Here is a 23,963-nt window from a genome sequence, read left to right as displayed (position 1 = left end):
CCCTTGAGCAGGAGGTGCAGCGCGGCACTGCACGGCTTTGACATCTCTCCTTGCATATCTGCATTTTGTGTTCTCTGTGTCGAACGCAACACATGACACAATATATGCAGCAAAGTGTACGTTGGATTTCCCCTTGAGGAAATTATGATTAGCAGAAATGAATAAAGGCTGTGTGATATGTAGACCCTGTTTACAGATTGGACAGCCCTTTGATGCATTGGAAATTCTTTTCAAATCCTAACTGAGGGCAAGATGAGACAGCCATGTTTTGTAGCAATACATCGCAGCAATGAAAACCAAGTTGGGCAGTCTACAATATCCTTTTAAATGTCCCCAATAATTAATTTTCTTTGTGAATCCTACACCATAGAATAGAAAGAGAGAAAGAAATACAATTGGAAAGATTTCCATATATTCAGAGCCAACCTTTAACAAATCTCTACAAACTCAGAGACAGAGCTAAAATATTCCTCTTGCACTCTCTAATGTCAGATCTTTTGTCTTTTCGGTTAATTGTAGAATAGATGTCCTGATGGAATTGCTCTGTGACCTTTTAGTATTTTTATTTCCTCAGCCCGTATATTTGGTAAGTGATGGTATTTTGACTGATTAGCGCACCATCGTCCTCCAGATACACACATGGATACACACACTATTACCAAACACAATGTATTCACTCCCAGAACCCTTCTCTCATTGTTCTGCTTTATAACACTGGGAAAGGAGCATCAGTCAAGTATATTAGCTGGATCCTATTACTGTCACCAGATTGCCTCTCTGAGCCATCTTAAAGAGCCCCCAGACAAAACTTCCTGTCATGTTAATCCAAGCTTTAATAAATAGAGGGATGTGTAACCATATTCAAATAGGGCCTCCCATATTTGTGCTGACAAAGAGAGTCAGGCTATCGCAAAATAACAGATGAAAGTGTTTTGCATGAAAAGACGAAAAAGTTTTCCATCAGTGCTCCTTCTATTCAAATCATAGGAGAAATGACAGATTATTGAAAGGCCCTTCAAGTTTGAGCCTAATCTATGTGAAACACTATGAATTAGCAACGCTGGCCATTGTGTGGAAAAGAAATTGTGTTTTTGTTCGACCAGCAGATCATTTGATCCCTGGTGTTCACCTGTTGAAATCGTCATATAAACCTTGTCTCCAATGAGATTTATTCTCAAGAACCAAGCAGTGAGTGAGTAGATTCCATTGATTCATGAATACAGCACAATAAATAACTCTTACTTCTCGATGGTGGTTCCAAGCCAGCTGCAAAAGGCACACGAGATCACATTTCTGTTCTCAACGATAAAGTGGTGATAATGCCCATCCCTGCTCGTTATTAAGCAAGGATAGATGTGAATTGGTTGTTCAGGAGCTAAAGGCAATCTTTGACATTGCCTCCATTGCCTCCATTGTCGAGTAATCAAGTTTCTCCATCCATCTCTGTTCCATAGACAAACAAAGACTAACACCATTCACAATTTTGAGTCTGTTGAATGAAGCGAACATGAATGTGTTTGGAATGCGGAAAGGAAGCCGGAGTACACGGAGAAAGCCCACCCAACCACAGGAAGAACACGCAAACTCCACACAGGAAGGCCGGAGCCTGGATCCGATCCCCCAAACTGCGCATCGAAGCATTTTCTATTTTGTGTACGCCAAAAAAGCTCGAGTAATTGAGTAAAAGGGCAGGTGTAAATGGCCAGAAAGTAGTTCTTTTCTCACTTAAAGTCAATTGAATCAATAATGCATTCCCCCAACACCATGCTGGCTATTTGGAGTGTTAGCCTTTGCGTCCTATGCAACCTTTCTCTTTCATCTCATTTTACTATTCAAAGTAACCTCCACAGTTCAGGGTATCCATTGCTTCAACTGGATTGTGTTTTTATGCAGTATCCCTCAACATATCATAGCATCTTCTGACCTTTGCCCCTTACTCACTTCTGCCTTTAGCTAGTTTTACATTAACGAGTGAAAAACGTGCATCATTTTGTCGAATCTATTGTATGTGTCTCTGTGTGTGTGTGTGTGTGTGTGTGTGTGTGTGTGCGTGCGCGTGTAAGAAAAATCAGATTGGCTTTGCAGGGAGGAAGAAATCATTTTAAATAGGTCCTCTGTGTTAAACTGTTTGCTCTGGGGCTTAAGGATTGCTCACCTCTCCAAATACTATTTTAGCTTGAAAGCAAAATATTTCCCTGGCTGAGCTTTCACATGGGAGAATGAGGGAAAGCCCCGGCACTGTAGTTTCATGGAGGTGGCTTGCAGGCATACTCTGTTCTGACAGAAAGAGGAGGCACTCTGTAAGAGAGTGGCAGAGAGGAAAGGCGCCCTATTAATAAAATGATTCCATAATGGGCACTTCTTGCAGCTTGGCAAAGGAAGACGAGAAGCTTGATGGCGCAGGCCAAGGCCTACATCCTCAAATATACGGAGTTCAAGTATGAGGATATGACTGTGGAAGGCCAAACGTGGGAGCAAGCACCACACCATGCTGAGGTCCCATTCAAAGTCATGTCCAGATTTCTATTAAGGGGTCAGTGGTAGTTTCAAACGAGCGTGTTTTACATATGAGCCGAATCACAAAGTGTATCCTGGACTAACTGTCATTCATTGTGACCGCCAGGTGGTTCCGCCATGCGTCATGCATGCTTTGTACCACGAGATAATCATTTTCCTATTCAATTAGCCATTGTGAAAACAACAACTATGACAATAAACATGATACACCAGAGTAAGAAAATATAAATAGAAACACGATTCCCTGGAGGATAGGAAAGAGATTTTGAATGTGTAATTGGGATTACTTCAGGGTTAAAGTACCCATAAAATTATATTATCTTGAAAAAAACTGTGTTGAGACTGATTACTTTTTTTCAACTGTATTTTATTTTTCTGAAGGGTGTCTTATAATGAAATAATATTTTACCAAAACAATGTTATGGCCTCTCCTTAAAAATGTAGAATCCTCCTGAAGGCATCCTTCTTTCATAACATTTCTTTTACAGCAGCGTGTTGCCAAATGTGCCCTCAGCATGACTGCCTTTTTTAATTGTGAGCTGCACAGAGCCTCTGTGCTTGGATCTGCAGAAGCTCTCCGCAAGAACATCACTTTGCATCACCATAGCGACCTCTTTGCATGCAGAGCAGGGGACCTCATAAATATGTAATTGTGACAGATTTGAGAAATTGTCCTCCTCAAGTGTTTTTCTCAAGCCGTTTTGTTAATGTCAACATGACGGAAACGTCTTTGAATAAGTGTTGACATTCAGCCCACTGTGTATATAATTAATAATTACACAAAAATTGTCATCAGATGACTGCTGGAAAACATTTTTGTTCCTGCAATTGTCATTTAACAATAAAAAAAAAAAAAAGATGTATATTCTATGGTGACCCCCGAAACGTGATTTGCAGTCCTGTTTTCAAAGTTTGCAGCGCTACATAACTCTTACTCCGAAGCAGTGATGATGTATCTTTTCATATTTAATGTGGCATTTTTGAAATTTGCAAACACGCATACATCTGCCTCAAAGTCATGTTAGATAAACATTAGCGCTTTTCCTGATCAAATCAAATCAAAACTGACTCAGGGATCTTCTGAAACTAGCAAACGGTTCATCCGGCCGGAACGAGCCAAGCAGCAATGAGATGGGTGGGAGGAGTCAGCCACAATGCTCAAGTCGGTGGCCTTGAAAATAGATTCGGAGCTGGAAATATGAATTTCCGTACCAGATAAGACTACTGGTCAGACTATTCTGAGTAGCGACCCTGTAGAAAGTTGTTGAGGATTGTAGTTTTGCAAGAAAGGACGGCTCATCTCCAATGTCAACACCCTGCGGGCTTGTGCAGTTGATGGAAGGAACTGATCAGCACAGGACCTTCTAATTCCTTAACTCTACACCCTGTTTTTTTTCTTTCTGTAGCCTGGGTTCCTTGTTGCGTGACCAAAAGCCACCCATAGGCTAACGATTAAGAAAACTTCCCTCCAAAATGTGTAAATTACAAGAGCTGAAAGGAAGGAAATTTTTTGCCCTCTACTCTTTGTGAAACCAGCACTTGTAAAAGCGCTCGAGCGTGGATGCAGTGCTGTGCGCAATTCCACGTCCTCTGACAATGATATAGACTCCCTCTACAAAAGAACAATTGAAAGGGTTGTTACAAATTTGTCCATTGTCACTGGGCAGCTATCATTTCTCTCTTAATTGTCGTCACTGAAATGGAATATGAGATGATCTGCTCTGCAAAGGGAGTGTTGATGAAGGGGCAGTGCCAGCTGAGCTTTCTCCTTGACCATGACCCTTATTTGTCATAATGGTAATGATCCTAATGATGTGATACTTCATTGAGCTCTGTAGGGAGTTTTTTTTCCAACACACTTTTAGCCCCCCCTTTGAAAGGCTACGGTGCAGCAAAATCCCAAGAGAATCTGGGGAATCACCCTCCTGCTCAGTGACTCCCAAGGAAGATGGATGCTTGACAACAAGGAGGCTTAAAAATGTTTCTTCCAATTTCTTTGCGCCATGATGAGCTTACATTAATTGCCATCGACTGGAGCCAGAGCCAGTCTCGCTGTGCCCAAAACGAGCAGCAAAAAGCTGTGTCATGTGATCTCATCAAAACATCAACACAAACAATCCCAGGTCAGCGTATGTGGTTCTGATCCGACTTTATTTTGCCATCAGTTATCATCCATATCAGTGTCTCCCCAAATTTCAGAAAAACTCCTCTGCTAGCTTTGCTGCCATGAGTTGAATGTAAATGTGCGGGTGACACCCATCGAAATCGCTGTCATAATTCATTTCCAGAGCTCTTAAATCTCCCCCTGTCACCTGGCACTTCTGCTGTTTTCCAATCCACACACAGCACATTAGCCCTTATTGATGCCTTTGTCCTTTGATACATAATTCATCACTCGTAGACATTTGACTTTTTTCATGTATTAGTCTTTTGTTATGGATTTTTTTTGTGTAGAATGTTTTATCTGTTTATACTGTTTACTCATATATATCATCATCATCAGCCGTTATCTCGCCACTGCAGGATGAAGGCCTCTTCTTCACGTTTCCAACCACTACGACATTTTGCAATTTGTTGCCGGTGTATTCCGGTGTGTTGAATGATTTCATCTATCCATCCACTTTTAAGTCTTCGCCGTGGTCGCTTTGTGTCCAGTGGTATCCAATTGATAGTTTCTGCGGTTCAATTTTTGTCAACTCTTCGGGCATCGTGGCCAGCCCATTTTCATTCAAGACTATATATTTTTTGAATGACGGCGGTAACTCGCGTCCACTGCATCTTGTGGCAAATGCTTCTTTTCAACATTTGGCGTTCCATGTTCCTCTGGGTTACACTTTGGTGTAGTCTTTGTGTAAGTAACTTTGGCATTCGTAGTCCAAGTTTCACTACCGTACGTGAGGACTGGTAAAACCCATCGATCGAAAACTTTTCTTTTCAAGCAAATGGGAAGATTGTTCTTGAATATAACACAAAGCCTTCCATAAGCCTGCCAGGCAAGCTTTATGCGGCGTTCAATGCACTGCTTGTATTTCCATCCATTGTTACAAGTTGGCCTAAATAGATGTAGTTGTCGACAGCGTCTCGGACATAATCCTCCATTTTGATATCTTTTTGTGGACAGTAACGATTGAACATGACCTTCGTTTTGCTTTTGTTCATTTTCAGACCTGAGCGACGGCTTTCTAACTCTTAATTCCTGAATACGACGCTGTAGTTGTTCAGCATCGTAGGAGAATAAAATGATGTCGTCTGCAAAACGAAGATGGCTCAAATAAGCGCCGTTAATTTTATTCCTTCTTTTTCCCAATTGAGCTTTTTAAATATTTCTTCAAGGCAAGCTGTAAATAGCTTCAGAGACAGTGTGTCGCCTTGCCTGACCCCTTTTCCTAGACTTATTCGCACTCTTTCATCATCAATTCGTATTGAACCTGAAGAATCGTTGTATATTGACTGTAGAATGTAGAATACACACACAGTGTGATATTTCCAGAAGGCTGAGTCGAGGACCACCTTAACCAAACCAGCCACTTGATCAAGTGGAGACAATTATACTATTGGGACAGCGAATATGGGACGTTGGTACAAGCAAACAATTGGTTCACAGACACATAAACAGACATAAGACACAGATGGGAATGGAACACATAAAGGGAAGCAAAATACCTGATTCCTGAGGAATGGGCTTGGAGAGACATTCATTATTAGACAGCAAGGACAATTCATGGAGAAATCAAAAACTGAAAATGGGCGGAGTTCACATCATTCCGATGTCAGCATGATGTTGTGTTTGGGGTTTCATCAGAATTCAAATCTAATCTGAATGTAATTGTCTTGGCAGTTGAACATGAGTTGGCCAAAGGGTTTCTCTGAGCAAATGTAGCCACAAACTGTTGGCCACAAATGGAAAAACACCTCTGGACTCTAAAACTAAAAGTGGAGTTTGGATTCTGGAATGAAGTTTTGATACTGAATTTGGAGTTGTTGCGAGAGAATCATGAGAGCAATTACGTCAAATCGATCACACCCCTTTTTGAATACGTTTGTCCAGCATTCTACGCTTGTCACGCCTCTGCCCCAGCTTCTGCTGTCACCGCTATTTCTGCTCCTGTCCTCTTTTGCTCCACTTGACGCGACTACTGTATTATATAAGGTCAGCACCGCTCGGCCACAGTCAAAGAAAATCGGTTTGTTGGGTTTCGTCACAAATGTGTTGGCATTTGCATTAAGATTTAAGACAGGCAAATCAGTGGATGTCTCATGTCCTCTATACACCTGTTGGCCTTGTTTGGCGTTGTTATTTGCTGCAGGTTTAGTTCAAGAGTCCCCTGGCCTCCTACCCCCTCAACTGCCTCGCAGCACTCTCCAAATTTTAAGTGGCCATGGAAGGTTCCAGTGCATATACCACCGCGAAATAGACTTTTGCTCTTTTCTTCATTGTCACAAAAGGCCAGCCACTTCGCTGGAGTTCCCTTTCCCCTTTTACATAGTGATAAGACAGCCATTATCCTTTGAACCTTTCTTTTCACCAAGCTAGGAGAAAAGGGAAGAGTGAAAGCAGAAGAAGGAGGAGGAGGAGGAGGACAGAGAGAGATTTCTTCCCTGAGGTGAGCCTGACCTCACCTCTGTGCGGCGGGCTTTTTTGTGAGCAGTGAAGAGGTCCTTAACCTTCTATCAGATGGAGGCACACAGTTGTGTTCTGCTTGAATAAATACATTGAAAAGCCCTCAAGCACAGGAGATGGTTCTATAGACTCTGCTGGTGTTGGAGAGAGCGGACGGGAGAGCCCGACTGAGAGTGACAGAGAGGCGACGTTGCACGACCTGCTGGTGTGACCCTCACATGATGTGCACATTCGCTGTTAAAATGCCCATCAGTACTTCACTATGAATCAGTGTTGCTTGGATGACAGGATGGTTCTCCTCTAAAAATGTCACAGCAACATACATTTATATGATACACTTCCTTTAACAGATCTCACTTCAGCTCTGTGCTTCGGGCGCTCAATGGTTTCAATAGTATCCGTGGCAGCAGAAATAGTAGCACGCTGGCTTCCATCAATGCCTACTGGTTGTTTATAGTGTGAGCTATTTACATAATTCAAGCAGCCAGTCAGATTTTGCCACTATGATGCATGATGTGGTCAATTCAGTAACATTTACACTACATGAAGTCAAATCCTGTTTTTCTCTGTTCACTTTCTGCCAACATTGACTTTTAAAATAACACAGTTGATTAACAGGCTCTCCCGTCTGTCTGTTTCACAATTTATGATATACTGTAATGTCAAACTTTATCTACAGTCATGAATGAAAACTATACACCGCATATTTTCTCACATTTAATTTGATGACGGCGTGCTCACTGGCTTAGTACTTCTAAAAATGTGTTCCTTTAAAGCAAAAGCCTCTCTTTTTTCTTCATTGTCCTTTTGTACAAAGGCAATGAAGTTCGAATCCCCTGAACTACAAACTGCAGTTATCACAGTTTCTCTCACTGTAATGTGATTTTCTGGGAGATAACATGAGGCAGAAGATATTATAAATGTCTGCTGAGAAAATTGTTGCTGCTGGTATTATTGTTCAGTACTAACATTTTATGTTGTCCCATCATACTATAATAATTAGGGAGCATGTTTCAAACACAAAGGTTTGCCCCAGCTTTGTATTTGTGTCTGTTATGTTAACCCTTGTTATTCTAGCCAAGTTACGACATGGTGAAGTTATTCTTCCCTCTGGCATGCACTTTATTTGGATGTAAAACTTTTACAGTCCTGTAAATGTGGCTACCTTTTTCCCTGTTGACAAAGGTTTATTAGAAAGACAAAGCCAAATGCAATGCAACTGTGCCTATGCATTCATATCAAAACGTACAAACGCTGCATCTAAACTAAAAATAAATAAATAAATACAATCTGAGAACAATTGTTACTTTTTTGGCCCACTGTGGCTCTCTGCCTCTTTTTCCAGTTGTGATGGGTACTAATGACAAACATACAAATCTCAAAAATGATTCTTTTCTAAATGTTTACTCTATTTGCAGATTGCTGTTTAACAGCTTGCCCACTGCACAATACTGGGTCAGTGTTTCTCAGATTGGTGGGTCAGACTGTTTTCCTCTTGAAAGTAGTACTGCGGGAAACTGCGAAACACGTTCCACGTTGAACGCAGCAGTCGCAATGAGACAGGCGACGTGACAATAAACAACAGGGGGGAACAGGGGTCCACCTTAGGCCCTATTTAGGTCTCACTAGCTTCCGGCACCAGCAGGTAAAAACATTTTATTCAAGAGCAGCAGGAAAACAAACTGCTGCAGCAAATTGGAGACTGTGGAGTAAAATAATGCAGGATTCAGAGCTAAGGCACAGCAACAGGTTAGCATGTGGAGTTGTCTGGAGGATGGTACAAAACCTCATTGAAGCCAGACAATTCTGGTTGAATATGACTGTAAGCCCCGCCTCTTTCCCAATCATCGCCAATTAGTGCTTTTCTAAACCCGTCTGTTGTGACCAAATACAAGAGTCAATACAGAAATGTGATTGCAGATGTTGGGAATAATTTGTATGTCAGCCACCTACTCCAAATGAGAGTTCCATTGGCATTTCTTTTACAGCGGTGCACACAAAACTAAAAAGTCCCAAAGAGCTGCATGTGGTTGGTGAGCTGTGCAGAAAATAACCAGGTTCCACGCGCAATGCCAGCATCTTGCCCAGCAACGTCAACATCTGTGCCAAATGTGCAGTGAGAGTGTGGCAAGAGCAGTGTGCCAGTACGAGTCTGCCTGGCTGCCAGGGACTACTTTTTATCCAATCAGACAGTTCTGCTTGACTGAGACCCCCATTCTTGTCTCGTTCCATCTTCTCCCAAAGCTTTTCCACCCTCCCATGAAAAACACAGACACAGGCCTGTGCGCACGCATTTCCCCTGCACGGCATAAAGCCTTGGAGGTACATCGTTACACTTACCTAGAAACCATAACCAGGAAGCCAGCGGTGCAGTGTTCCCGCTTCTGCCTCCCCACCCACCGCCCACCCCCCCCCCCCCCCCCTACCCCCGTCTGCCGCTGTTCCCTGGCTCTCTGTCCTTTTTATATTCCCCCCGAAGACAAAATTACGGAGTGAATGAGCATGCCTCACTCTGTTTCTAAAGCAGTTCTTCAAAGATATAAAAATCACAGGTTGTCTGTGGATAGGAGACGCGTGAAGGAAAAATGCAGCCTGACTATCTGTGTGTGGCTTTATTGGACATGATGAGGGATGATATTACGGTGGATGCTCCTGCTGCCGCGCCTGTGAGATGAGGACGGATGGCCATTTGTCTCACTTTCGCTTAGCGTAATGCATTTATCCGTCTCCTTCCCCAAGAATGGACATTGGTGTTCATCAAACAAATTGTCCAAACAGTTCTCCATTTTCCCTTAGTGCTTGTCATTATTGTCATTTTCTGCCACTTTTCACTCACATATCTGTGTCGCAGAATCAGAAAGCGAAACGGTATCCAGATGACAATGCAGCAATGGTTATTTGTGAAAGTGCCACAAGACACTTATTAAAAAAGGCATAATCTCTCCTCTCTTTCAGGTTGATGATGCCATGCTTATGTTTGATAAGACTACGAACAGACATAGAGGTGAGTACACAGTAAAGTTCAAACATAGTCATTTTATGTCCTTTCCTTGTGCGATAACACAGAACAGTTCCATTTCACGTGATATTAGGTGTCCCATCTGTTGAACAATGAGAGCGTGTCAGACTGATCAATAAGATGGTACGGTGTTTCGAATGTTTCAGCAATGCCCTGTGTGTATGCGTGCACGCCATGGTGTTTGCGTGTTTCGGAGATGTGCTTCAAAGGCTGTAAGATTGTCAGATGGTGGATGTGCTGTGCAGTCAGATAACGGTGTCAGATAACGCCCAGGAGAAGCACTGACTTTATCGCAGGCTCATCGCCGTCTTATCTTTAGATGAGGGAACGTTTCTCTCTCGAGCAGAGGACTTTCCAAAGACAGGTTTCCTCCTTGCGCCATAAACCAGCACGGTGCGTTTATGCCTAACAGCACACTCAAAGGCCGGATTTAACCACTGGTTACCACACGGAGGGCTGTCGTTTTATCTGGGCTGCTTCTATTGGCTGGTAGGGGAACTTAAAAGTAACAGCATGCCTCGCTCTGTGTGTGTGTGTGTGTGTGTGTCTCTCTCTTTCTGTCCTTCTTGATCATTGTATCGGTGAGTAGTCAACAGGCGCTGACAGGTATTTCCACGAGAGAAGAATGCAGCCTTTTCTGTCACATCACTCAGTTTTCTTGTTAGTTCGTCACACCTTCGCACTGAACTGGGCCATATCGAGCAAAGTGTTAGTCTACGGGGACTCGTCCTCTCCAACTTTGAGCGCACTACACATTTGTTCATTAACTACGTGTTCCATTGATCGATTGGGACAGCGGTAGTAGCTTAGGAACTTAACCGGTTGACGGTATGAAACTTGCCATGCCCTCAACAAGATTGAGATAGATACACGAACTATGTAAATAACATAACATCATCGCAACATCTAGACATAATAGTAATGTGATACGGTAAGCAAAGGACATCAATGGAGACAATTGAACGTTTGAAAATTACCCAGCATTACCTCTTGCGCTGTGGAATCAGGGCTGCATTGTGCATTGCACTCTCTACCGCGCTCTTGTCTCCTCTGTATCTGTGCGAGTATGCTTTGCAGACAAACTCTTTGAGCCTTGTAAACACTTTCCAAGTGTGGAACATGTGAACTATAGTGGAAGTGATCTATGGCTTTAAGGGGATTTTGATGTGTCATGACAGGACCCAGTCTGGGGTCTTTGAGACGAAGGCGTTTTCTCCCTCTGGCTTCCTCCCCTGTCTGCTGCACGGCCAGCCCTCACTGAGAGAGAATGGACACTCCGCTCTGGGACTTTGTTAGACGTGTGCCTTTGGGTAGCGAAATGCCCTTCAAATGAAGACAATGACGAAGAATAAATCTTTTTTTTTTTTTTTTTTTTTTTTGTGATGACAACAGCCGTATTTATATTGAGTGTGACAATGAGGCAGGAGGCAGGTGCAGTTAGTTTCTTCGCTCACTGGTTTTCTTAATAGCATTTTGATATTTTGCTCCAGTGGGAATTTGAAACAGTAGACATTTACCGCTTTTATCTTGAGACAACAGGTCGTCTCCGAGATGAAACGCATTGAATATTACAGACCCATAAGAAAATGTTAATAATTCATCAGTGCCACTGATGTGGTTGTGTAATATTAATGACTCAACTGCTCCACGACCACAAAGCAAAGGGCATTAAATATACAGTATTATAAGTGAAACCAGTGCCTTGGTCCACTGACTGCACAGCCAGCTGCTTGCAGTCCAAATCAATTTCCCACCTGTGTAGATTTTTATCCTACAGATTGAGTCATGAAAAAATAATTCCAGCTTTTGCTGTGGTATTAAAAAATAGGATCAGCAAAAGCACATTTCTAGCCGTCTAAATCCATTATGCCGATTTATAACTTCCTACAGTTCCCCAATGCAACTTTTTTTTTCATACATAGAATTGTAAACACAGTGAAGCACGTTTTCTCACAGGTTGTCATGATCATAACACTTTAAAACTGAAAACGGCCAATAAAACGCTGAAAAGGTTATTGGGGAAAAAAAATAGTAATTGCTAGTTACTGTATAACATTGGGTTCAATGTGATGGAGTCGAGTTGGGTAGAAGATGCGTACTTGACACCCGATTGTGTGATTTCTGTGGGGCCGTGCTGAATTGGATAGAGCGCAAACGTCACACTCCGCTAGTAGCAGCATTGTCCTTCAGATGCTCCCTAACCAATGCCAGAGACATTCTCTACATTTCCCATTTTCTTTTTTTTTTTTCGCTCTCTTTCACTCACTATCTCCTGCAGTCTTATTCCTCTCTTTTGCCCCACACCCTGCCCGACTTCACCACCTCTCGTCTTTTTCCCGTCGTGTCTCCTGCTTAGAGGACAATCGCCATAAGCAAAGCCCCCAACAAAGGGACGTGTAGACCACCATCTCCTTGGCATTTAAAGGAGTAGAATACTGCCGATTGTGTTGGAAATTGAACACTCCAAAGCCGCTCTGGCCTCAGCAGACGTTCATTGTGGACGAATTCAATGCCTTTGGTGAGCAGCTTGGATCGTCCAGGGGTTGATGCCAGAGGGCGCCTATTGTTCCGTGTTTTACCGCGCTACCCTCGCCGCTCCGCCTCCAGTCCACCTTCTCTTTTCTCCCGAAACTCATTTAGTAGCAAGACATAACACAGTGGGGATGTGTACATTTGAAAATGCATTCTTTACAGGGTTATTTTGTTCGCTTATTTTTGTATGCTTTTCAATGGTGTAAATATATGCTGTGGGTTGATGACCTGATAGTTATAACAACATTTTAGCAAGTTCAGGTTCAAACTATCAGGTCGTCAACCCGCAGCATACACAAGGAGTCTGCCAACCTGCTTGCTAGGTTTGGTCAGGTGATGTACACGACGCTCGTGAGGGGAGTCACCAGCAGAGGGTGATATTTGCCAAAATGACCCCCCCCCTGAGATTGAGGGAGACTGATGAATTATTATGTTCAATTCTTATTCCATGCGTGCAATATTAACCAGAATACTGTGTGTTGATTAGTAGAGGCGCATTCAACGTAATCCTCTTTACCCAACCCTCATGAATGCTGATATTAAGTTAAAGTTATGCCACTGTTACATTAAGTACAGCATTTATGAAAAGTAAAAACTGAATGTAAACACAAGCATGCCTGATTTTATGCTTTGTTTTTATTTCAAAATGTTTTTGTTAAATTATATAAAAGAAATGACAGTTCTGAGGACCCGGGTTCAATCCCCGGTCCCGCCTGTGTGGAGTTTGCATGTTCTCCCCGTGCCTGCGTGGGTTTTCTCCGGGCACTCCGGTTTCCTCCCACATCCCAAAAACATGCATTAATTGGAGACTCTAAATTGCCCGTAGGTGTGAATGTGAGTGCGAATGGTTGTTTGTTTCTATGTGCCCTGCGATTGGCTGGCAACCGGTTCAGGGTGTACCCCGCCTCCTGCCCGATGACAGCTGGGATAGGCTCCAGCACGCCCGCGACCCTTGTGAGGAGAAGCGGCTCAGAAAATGGATGGATGGATGGATGGAAATGAGCTGTTGTATCAGCCGCTGCTTGTTGCCGACAAACTTCATATTCACATTCAAATATTTTGCAGCTATAAGGCGAGTCACTTTCAATCTTTATTTCATACAAAGCTACAGTATGACAATTACGTAAAACTACATCATACATGGTCATGCTCTACCCGCCCACAAAAACAAATTGATCGCACCAGTGCTACTAATGACTTTTTGTTAGCCCTGTAAGTGTGTTGACATTTAATATTCATTTACTTGTATTTATTTATTTAAGTGATTGTATTTGTCTTATTGAAATGCATTAATTTCTTATTAGTTATTCGGTAAGTGTTTGTTTACATGTACATCAATCCTAACCTTTTTCTAATATCTTGACTTCATTTACATATTTCCAGAGGTACAAGCTAAAATGTTAAAGGTGGCACCTCCGTTTATTCCCACACCTTCTCTCTCCCCTATTTTAATGACACTGTTACCAAAATGATGAAATCCATGTGTAAGTTCCTTAACTATTGCTCAGTAGAAGTTAGCACGCAGACGGCATCCATTAGTGTAGCTTTAATTGTGTGACTGATTGTAAGCCAAATTCATACTTTTGCTTTGAATGATGCAAGTGCCAGTAATGCGCAACAGGTTTTGGGACCAGGATAAACGTTTGTATCTGCGTTGTGCATATTCGAAACCATGTTCCTGGAGAAAAAAAGGACTCACGGCATTGTGTGAGGAATACCTTAATTTGTATATGGCCTTGTTTTGTTTTTTTTTTCCCCCCACACTGGTCGTAAGGGCTGTTTTTTTCCACCTGTCAGAGGAACAGAAGACGCCGTGGTGTGTGTCTGTAATCTCTTTACCTGAATTGGCAGAAAAGCTTGCAAGTGCAGCTCTCAGTGGGGAGTTGGCAGGGGAAAGTCAATGTCCCACTGAGCGAGCTGCCTTCCAAACAATCCAAAACCGTTTGATGGTGTGTATTTTATAGGAGAGTGCGACTGTGCCTGCATCAGGATGAAACAGTCTATGGCTTACTAATAAAATTTTAGCCAGTTTTACCATTAACATTTTTTGTTGATCATATTCCCTTACATGGCGCGTTTGAGAGGAGTTGTTGACTTTTGGCTCCTCCCATCTGGTGCGCACCGCAACAGCCAGTAGCGGGCTGTGCATTTCGGACCTGGGCCTGCAATGACATAATCCAAAATAATATACAAAACGGAATATACTGTACATATGTGTGGCATTACAGAGAGAGAGAGAGAGAGAGAGACATTTTGAATATTTGAGGATGAATACTATGATTAGTTAAACCTTTGTCTTCCTATACATCACCTTCAAACAAGTCCAAACCTGTCATTATTGTAGTTCACAATCAATATTTATCTATTAACATAAAAAAAACACATAAAACCTTGCATGCAAAGAATGTAGGAGGGGGGGGGGGGGGGGGGTCATTGTGAAGGAGGGCAACCTGGCAAATCTTTGGAGTCATCTGTGGTCCCCACCTGTAAGTGAACATCAGGGCAGGTGCGTCGTCACAGTCATTTTAAATGAATTTCCGTGACTGTACCTGTGATGTTTTTTTTTTGTCTTTGTTTTTGTTTTTCGTTGTTTAGCAACATGATAAATCTGTATTGATAAGTATAATGATTTTGGTAGGTATAATCATGACATGACCATTTCATACCAATGTCATCTCTACTCCACTTTCGTTGGGTACAAACCAGTGAATATTCCACAATATTAATACTTACTGTTTGCTGCCTTATGTATCATTATAAAATGACTACGTGACATAGATTTTTGCCTTTCGCCCCACTGGGTGAGAAGAAAAATCTAATTGGCTTCATTATCTTTCATCTCTTTGGCATCTTCCATTCATTATACAAAGGCTGCCACAGTTTGAGTCCAGCAACCCAGGAAGCAGAGCTGTGCCTCCGCAGGTTAACTGTCGTTCCCAGAAAAACCTCTGCGTTTGACGTCACCACAATGCCTCATCAGCCACCGGTGTTAGGGCTTGAACATGGCCGAATGAGCAGAGGATGTCTGGCTGCAAAGTGATTGCTGGCTCATTGACTGCGTAGGAGCGGAGGGGAACGGGTGGAGTGGGCACAGGGAGCACGTGCTGTTCGAAAAGAAACGGGAAGTAGAGAGAAGAAAATGGAAAGAAGGGAGACTAGGAACAAGGAGAGGTATAATGATGTCATGGTGAGGAGAAGAGGAGGAGGATATAAAGAAAAAGGCAAGTGCCTCAATGGGGAGCCTCCCCCTGCTAACTCCTCTGGCTGGAAACTGCTGCCGATGGCTTCAAAAGAACGCCAGGCGACCTAGGCCTCCGCTTCTAGCAATTAGAGATCACTCCAGCGGATGCCTCCCGGCCAGCCTGCAAATCCCTCGAAAAATACCCCCTGATTACTGCTGCAGGACACAGGCTGTTTACCAAATGGATCTCACAATGGCGGGAGGGAAGCTTGATAATGTCGTCTTTTTGTTCAGGCAAGAGACTGAGACGGCTCATTTGAGTTTTAAAGATGGCACGACTTAAGAGACGAATTGCCCTCCGAGAGAGAAAGTCAAGTTAACCAATTCTCATCCGAGTAGCTGTGCCAGCAAATGGCCAGCGCTGCTATCATTACAAGAGCACAAAAACTATTTGGAGGGAACTCAAACACAGTATCTTTTCACCAAAGCACGTCCACGAGGTCCACTTTGATTGGGAATATCCTCCACTGGCAATCCCTTTCAAAACAAAACCAATCCCTGCCGGCCGCACAGGAATTGGCGTGTTTGCCGATGGGCACCGCTCTTTGCTCTGAGTGCTGTATGGCTTCTCTGATTCCGAGCAAACAATCAGCCGCCGCGCACGACTTGGACTCGCCGCACACCGAGGGACGCGGCCGAAAGCGACGGAACTGTCGCGTAGCGTGCGGAGTTCGGTAACTCGTTTTCACAAGTGGCCGACTGTCGCCGACTGGTTTTGCGGCGAATCGCTGGTGAATGGTGCAACGACAACAATACAGTCTATACAGTATAAATATTGTTATACAATAATACTTAACTATATTTATAATATCATATGTACCTGTGAATGAAAAAGCGTGTACAAATGCATCAAGGCGGCTTTTACAAAAAAATGTAAAAATTCCGTGTACGACGTGACATCCATTTAATTTTCCAGATATACCCGTGGATTAAAAAAAAAAAAAGTTAACCTTTGGAGAGTCTCTGTCATGGAAATGCGCATGTGCAGTCAATGAATGGGGCCGACATCTCGGAAATATCCACGCTATCTCCAGTTTCTCGCACGTTACCTTTTTGTACTATTACAGCGACAGTGGCCACAACAAATCACTTCTTCCTGGACATCGTTTCCAGATATGTATGAGGGCCAATTCCCTAATGTGCGGCAGGGAGTGGCCGACAACAAATTTTTTGTGATTGCGCAGTTCAGTCGCATTTGGCCACGTCACTCGGTGTGCGTCGGGCCTTCACCGAATGGCGTGTCGCTCACTCTGCACTTTCCCTCGTACTGAAATGACTCACCTTCACACACCCAATATTAGCATGGAGTGTGAATGTCATTTAAATGGCAGAGCTAATCGTACGCCTTGAATCTCCTTCCACCTGGGGGCCTCCGGACCTAGCTTAATCACAGTGACAAAGGAAATGATGTGTTTAGCCACAGCTCCAGCTCATCAGCTTCTGGCCGGCCAGCTCGTGCGGTGTCCACATTCACAAGCCAGCAGAGCTGGGATGCTGTCACAGTACTGATCATTTTCTCTCGTCGGAATGACTCGATGGTTTTGCAAAATCTACCGTTCGTTTGTCCCTTGTCGCATGTTTAAACCTTCAGCAAGATTTTGATTTGCGAGCTAGCGAAGAAAAAAAGCACTATTGAATACAACATAAAGCAAAATTAGCCTTTGTGGAAAAAAAAAATCTGTCTCTCTATATTGAATGACTGCTACTTGGATTGCTACCTGAGCAATACTTACAATGATCTGACTTCCATGAGGATGCTTTTTTTTTCCAGTAAATTCCAGTCGCCAAGTGTTGTACAGTATGTTTCAGATTTTTATGTATGTGCCTTCACATTAGTTCCGCCGAGTCTGCCTCCTGTAAAAAAAAAAAAGATAGCTGTTATATGCCTAATAGACATCTCAGCCTCTCCGCGGTTGAGTAAATTGACCATTAAATGAGGAAATGCTGCAGTAATCTAAACAATGTAACGGGGTGCAATATGCCAGCAAACAGTCCAGTCATTATTTTCATCACAAGGTGAAGGAGCGCTTCTATCTGAGATCTCAGCAAAACACGACAGCGAGTACGGAGCGTGGATGACGACATGCCGACCGCAAGCATGCTTAACCGAAGACGTGTTCGGTAAACAACAGGTCTCGTTGCGTACGACCTGATGTGTTTATTAGCCAGTTGGATCAAATCAAGGTCGGGTCCGTTTCTCATCGCATTCGTAACCATGCCGCCTAGATGGGGTGAGCTTGGTAAGGTTCCAAACAGTTGTTGAGTTGGTCCACGTAAGAATTTGAACCACTTGACCAAATCAACCAAGATACGAAACTAACTCGATTTTGATATAAACAGACTAAATGATGCTTGTGTGAATTCAGTCTTAAATGCATCAGATCCTTCTTGCACCTTGTGTAATTTAAGAATCTACCCGTGCATGATGTCACCACCAGTCAGGGCTCGGCGCCGCCTCATAGTGCGGTTGCGTCCGGTTTCGAATTAGATTTAGCTATGACCACCGCACGGGAAGGAGGATGGAGGCAAGAGATTGTGGAAGAAAGCCTGGGGTTTTAATCTCTTCCCCATGTTTATCTCACCACCAGGAGACAAACCATGTGCCATTAAAAACATCAGCTGCTCCCACTGCTTCGCCACACCGCTGCACGCTAGAAGACGTTTGAAGGACAAAATGGAAAGGGAAGAAAAAGAGGGAAAAAAAAGCCCAGGAAGGCACATTTGTGTACCTGATTTTATGCTTGTGTAGATGTTGGAAAGCAATATTGATTCGAATTTTCTTTGGATGTGCAGTATATGAATGGGAACGCTTTTATTTTACACACCTAGAATGCATACCACATATTTGCGGTATGCATTCTCAAGCCGAGGCAGAGAAGGGTTTATTTGAAGCAAAATGAGCAAAAGTAAACATTTCCAGCTGCTCAAAAGGAACTGGTCTCTTCAGGTAATGAAAATGCCATCTTGAAATTGTCATCATATTGAGAGTTAGCCAGCCTTTGACCTTGTAATACCCCCGTAGCTTCTCTATCTGTGGCCCGCCGGATGCTCTTGGAAAGTGAAACCAATGGGGAGGATCTAGTGCTCACATCATCATTCTCGGAAAACCTAATAGTGGATTTACCAAGGTTAAACCTCCTGTGAGATTGACCTGGACTGTACAAGTTTACATCAACTGCCCCACAAATATGCACACATGCAAAAAAAAAAAAAAAAAAACATAAGATGGACTAGTCACACTGGCTTGGTTGAAATATTTTATGTGGAAAAGCGCTTCTTAATCTGGCTAATACTGTATATCTCTCTTTTACACTGTGTCACAGTCAAGACATGTACGCATGTTATTATTTAGGGAACATTGTTCATGTGACAGAAGTGCTAGCTTCTCTTGGCGGCGTACTCTGTATTTACAGCCTGATTGGTGCTTAGCCAGGCGTCTTACAGCTGAGTGCAGCACATGAGGGAATTGGCTAAATGAAGTACAGTATGTTGCCTTTGTAACATGTTTTTAAAAACAAAAAAAACATGCTGAACACACCAACAAAAGGCACTCCATTAATGCACAGTATGTCCTTCTCTCAGAATGAATGAACATTTTGAAACTTGTGAGTTCCTTTCCTCAACTGTCTCGGTCTTTTTTGGGAACGTGTTGCAGCCATAAAATTCTAAGTTAATGATTATTTGCTAAAAACAGTCAACTTTATCAGTTTGAACGTGAAATATCTTGTCTTTGTAGTGTATTCAATTAAATATAGGTTGAACATGATTTGAAAACCATTGTATTCTGTTTTTATGTATGTTTAACACAACGTCCCAACTTCATTGGAATTGGGGTTGTAATATGCCAGAGAATGTATTTAATGTTAAGCTGATTTGACACACAGTGGAGGTGAAGAAAAAGATCAAGAAAAAAGAATTACTTGGCTGTTTTGGAGCATTTTGACCCCTGTGGGTTGGTAAATAAATAGAAAGTTTACAGTATTTAGAATGTGCAATTGTCCCTAATGATGATGCTGATTGCCATCAACGTACGATATCGTGTTCACCTGAATGAGCCACGAATTTGTGTGTGTTCTAAACACGGAGCTTCAAGGGGAGTTGTTTTCCGCCTCTTCTTCAGTGCAACGGCGGTCCGAAGCCACGCGGCTGAAAATCACAATCAGCGGCTGAGCCACAGCAATCACCTCTCAGAGAGAGATTACATCACCACTCGTCCAAGCATCTAATCTTAGATTAAAGGGATGAGGGACAGCGATTTCTGCTTTCTTACATCTTTTTTTGTGCTATTTTTTTTTTTCTACATTGGGCTTCAAACTGGGTGTTCTTACAGAATGACATCCCGTGCAATTTAATCAAGCAGCCTCCGCATTCGAAAGCTGCTTCCATTCTCACCTGCGCTCTGTCATGTCATTTATTGGGCCAACTCTGCCATTGTTGCTCCAATTTGCAGCTGATTGGCATCCCACACCCTTGCTGGTTTACCACTTAGGCACTTGTAGCAAGCCTCTTGCTACAAAAGATTGTTTTTTTTTTTTTTTTTAAAGACCAAACAATCATAATAACACTGCGGGATACATCCCGGCATGTTGCTACACGAGATAGACTTGATTTTGTGCTTTTACAAGAGGAAAACTCACAATGCTCGAAAAAGATGAGGGAAGAAATAAAACAACACACACACACACACACACACACACAATTGAGCTAGTCTGGAACAATAAAAAAAAAACAAAAAAATTAGCATAACCAACTACTCAGGAGGGACATGTGGTGTCTATCACCATGCTCACAGGGGGTCTTTGTGCGGTTCTCATGTATTTGTTGGGAACTTCCTGTGACTGCCACACAAACACACTGAAACGTCACACGACAATTGCGTGGTGACAACAAAGAAGAAGCGGCATTTTGATTTGGTGATCACGAGCGGCAAGAGATGTTTCATGCACCCCATGAAACAGATTCTGAGATGGCCCGTGTGTGTGCGCCGCACCGCCCCTCGGTAATAAGGGTTGCCTAGCCAAGCGTAAGTGTCAGGGTGGAGACGCTTGGTTCATTAGGTACCATGGCAGGATAATGTATGAACAGAATTCTCAAATGCGTGCACAGGTGAGAGGAAGAGATAGAATGGGCAGGAAATAGGCAAGCAGCCATTGTTCTTTCCCCGTCTCTTTATTTCTGTCAGTATTCTCCGCCACCTTCGCCTCAGCATGCATGCTGCCGGGTTTCTTCTGGTGTGTGTGTGTGTGTGTGTGTGTTTGATGTGCGCCTAGGTTCCCAGGTCACATTATGCCCTGCTCTGTGATGCAGAGCTCATTGGGTTTATGTCATTAATTCATCAATTAATTTATTTATCGGTTTATTAGATTTCATTTATTGCATCTGGCGTGCTGCTTGTTTGGCGGCTGTGTCGCTGGATTGACAGCTCGCCAGTCATGCTAAGATTCCAGATCCCATCAGCGTCACGCGGCAGCACGTTGCTAATTGAGTTGAATGCGTCGCTCGTCTCTCCTCAGTGACTCCATCTGTCGGCGTCTTGTCATCAGTTTGTTTGCACTTGACAGCTTCCAAGTCTGCCTTTGTGTGTTTCAATGTGCACCTCTGTGGAGGTGTGCTGGGGGGGGGGAGGGGGTTTGTTGTTGCTGATTTTTAATGGAAGTGTGTCTTTTCGTCTAAAACACTGTATCCAAGACCTCCACCAAGGCTTAAACATTTGTTGACTGTAGAATCATAGGACCTTATGAAACATCTACAGTAGTATAAATGTAAAACTGTTCTGTGCTGAATTTAAATGCTAAGTCGGGATCAGATGCACGTGACGTTTCTGAACATAAATCAGCGGACATTCCAACGTCTTCTTCCCGCTTGCCATTTTCTTAAAGAGTTGACTTGTAACGTCGTGGTGTACTTTATTACTGTCTGTACTTGTTGTAGCCTCGTCACTTTGTAGTGAGATTATTATTGTAGGCTCGTCACTGTGCGTTATTTGCAAAACCGCTGTTGTTTGAGGGCTCTGCATCATTTGCACAGTTGAAATGATATCAGTATTACCGCACTACTGGTCACCTCTTTGTGTTTGTCCTAAATGTATATTTTGATGTTTGCCATAGTACTCGAGTGGCTCCAACTACAGGAAACAAATTCCTCGTGTGGTTTAAACATTTTTGGCCAATGAAGATGAATCTGAAAATGATTCAGATCCTGCATATTTTCACGCTGATATGAGAGGTGTGATTCGAAATTCACAATTGAACGGTAACTAAAAATCTGCGTTGATAAATGACAAAAAAAAAATGCGGTGGGGGCTGCCTTGATGCCCTGTGCTCCGTGAAATCGTTCCTGACGTATTCATCCCGCCGCTCTCCCAGTGTCACATCCACGACGCACGCAAAACAGGCAAGCACGCAGCCCGTGTGTCCACACGGGTGCGGTTCATAACGACCCGCAATAAATCTGAATTTGCAAAAATGATCGGGGTCAGGGGTGGCGTCTGTCGCCATCACGTTCTGTTTTTGGCTGATGCGAAAGCCTCCCAGCTATAAGGGACCTTGATATGGCAGCTCATCAATAGTTCATGGGGTTATTTCAGGAATGCATATGGGGTGATTAAGGGTGATTAATAAGCCTCGTGTGCGGTGGCCTTTCTTTGGCTGGGGTCTGCATGGAATTGGCAACACAAGTGGGAAGGGATGGAAGGTGCGCGTTTATCCGCACGGCAGTTGAAATACTGTATGAGCGTCTGTGGTCTTGACTGGCTGGTGTTGAAAGAGGCAGGACTTAAAAGACAGCGTGTGATGCGTTTGTAGATAGGAGGACTTCAACTTTGGAGACCTCTGCCAGCTTCTCCTTTTCGTGTCCCGTCTCTGTTCTCTCCGGGTCTGTTTACGCTGCACTGGAAGCATTTTACAAACATTGCAAACATTCAAAAGCAGAAGTGGAAGTTTAAAAAAAGAAGTCCAATTTAAAAAAACTACAGCACGGGGGCAAGTTAAAAGTATATTATTAATAAATATTTGTAATATAAGATAACCTTTTTTAGTCCCACAACGGGGACATTTGCATCGTTTCAGCAGCAATTGTGGCTGTAGGAAATAGATTTAATATACAGTAAATATCATGCAAGAAAAGACATAATTACATTTTGTACTTCCTGTAAGAAATACATTGCACATAATAGAAACCCAAACTATTGTCCGTACATAAATATCTATACTATCTGTTTAAGACTATCTGCAATGTTTTTTATTTGTTTGTCTGCAAAATCGAGTGCTGAGTTTTAATTTGAGATCTGCTCACTCTGCTTTAAGAGACTCTTTAACCCTGATAACAAACAAAAACAAAAACTAATAACTGAATTGGCAAAGGTGAATTAATCCATAGACAGATATTTTTGATGATGGAACATCAAAATCTTATTTGCTGCTACTTTGATTCAGGCTGCAACTGTGTCCACCACTAATATGACAAATATTGTAGGCACATTTTATTAACAATTATGATTAAGATTGTCGCATGGGTATGTTCTTGAAAAAAAAAATTTAAATATGGAAATTTAGACAAATTTGGACAAATTGACCTGTAAGAGAATTTTCATAGGTTGGCAGCTCTGGGGTTGTCGTTATCGAATATTTTTAGAATCGCTTGTTGTATCTATCCATCGATTAATCGGATACAAATTATTTTGCATTAGTTGATTCCATAATAAGAATCTAATATATAATTGTATACTATAAATCAAGACGGAGTAGTCTTTGAAAGGTCCACTGTACTCTGTGTCTGTCAAGGAAACTTGGGTGGTGAAGTCTGTTCGTGTCTTTGTCGAACTCTCCAGCGGCAACTTTAGCGGGTTTTTTTTTTTTTTTTTTTTTTTTGTGTACCTTCCGACCGCTTACGCACTACAAAAGAGCGGCTGCCTTATCATCAAGGCTGTCTTTTCCCACTTGTGTGAACTTCATGATGACAGATTCATAAGCTCAAGCGGTCGCTCAAACGCACGTGTGGGCTTTTGCATCCACGCAAGCGCACGTGCGCAAACT

General features: G+C 42.8%; 1 protein-coding gene across 14 annotated transcripts in view; it reads left to right on the top strand.

Moving 5' to 3' along the window:
• LOC133467751 (RNA-binding protein Musashi homolog 2) overlaps window positions 1–23,963 on the top strand; it is a 215,191-nt gene that overhangs the window by 106,447 nt on the left and 84,781 nt on the right. For all 14 annotated transcript variants that reach the window (XM_061752975.1, XM_061752973.1, XM_061752971.1 and 11 more), the window contains exon 7: window positions 10,094–10,142. In XM_061752975.1, coding sequence (XP_061608959.1) covers window positions 10,094–10,142 — 49 coding nt within the window. The remainder of the gene's footprint in view (window positions 1–10,093; window positions 10,143–23,963) is intronic.

The sequence above is a fragment of the Phyllopteryx taeniolatus genome, chromosome 17 (genome assembly GCF_024500385.1).
Source record: "Phyllopteryx taeniolatus isolate TA_2022b chromosome 17, UOR_Ptae_1.2, whole genome shotgun sequence".
NCBI lineage: Eukaryota > Metazoa > Chordata > Actinopteri > Syngnathiformes > Syngnathidae > Phyllopteryx > Phyllopteryx taeniolatus.
This window is presented reverse-complemented; position numbering and strand designations above follow the sequence as displayed.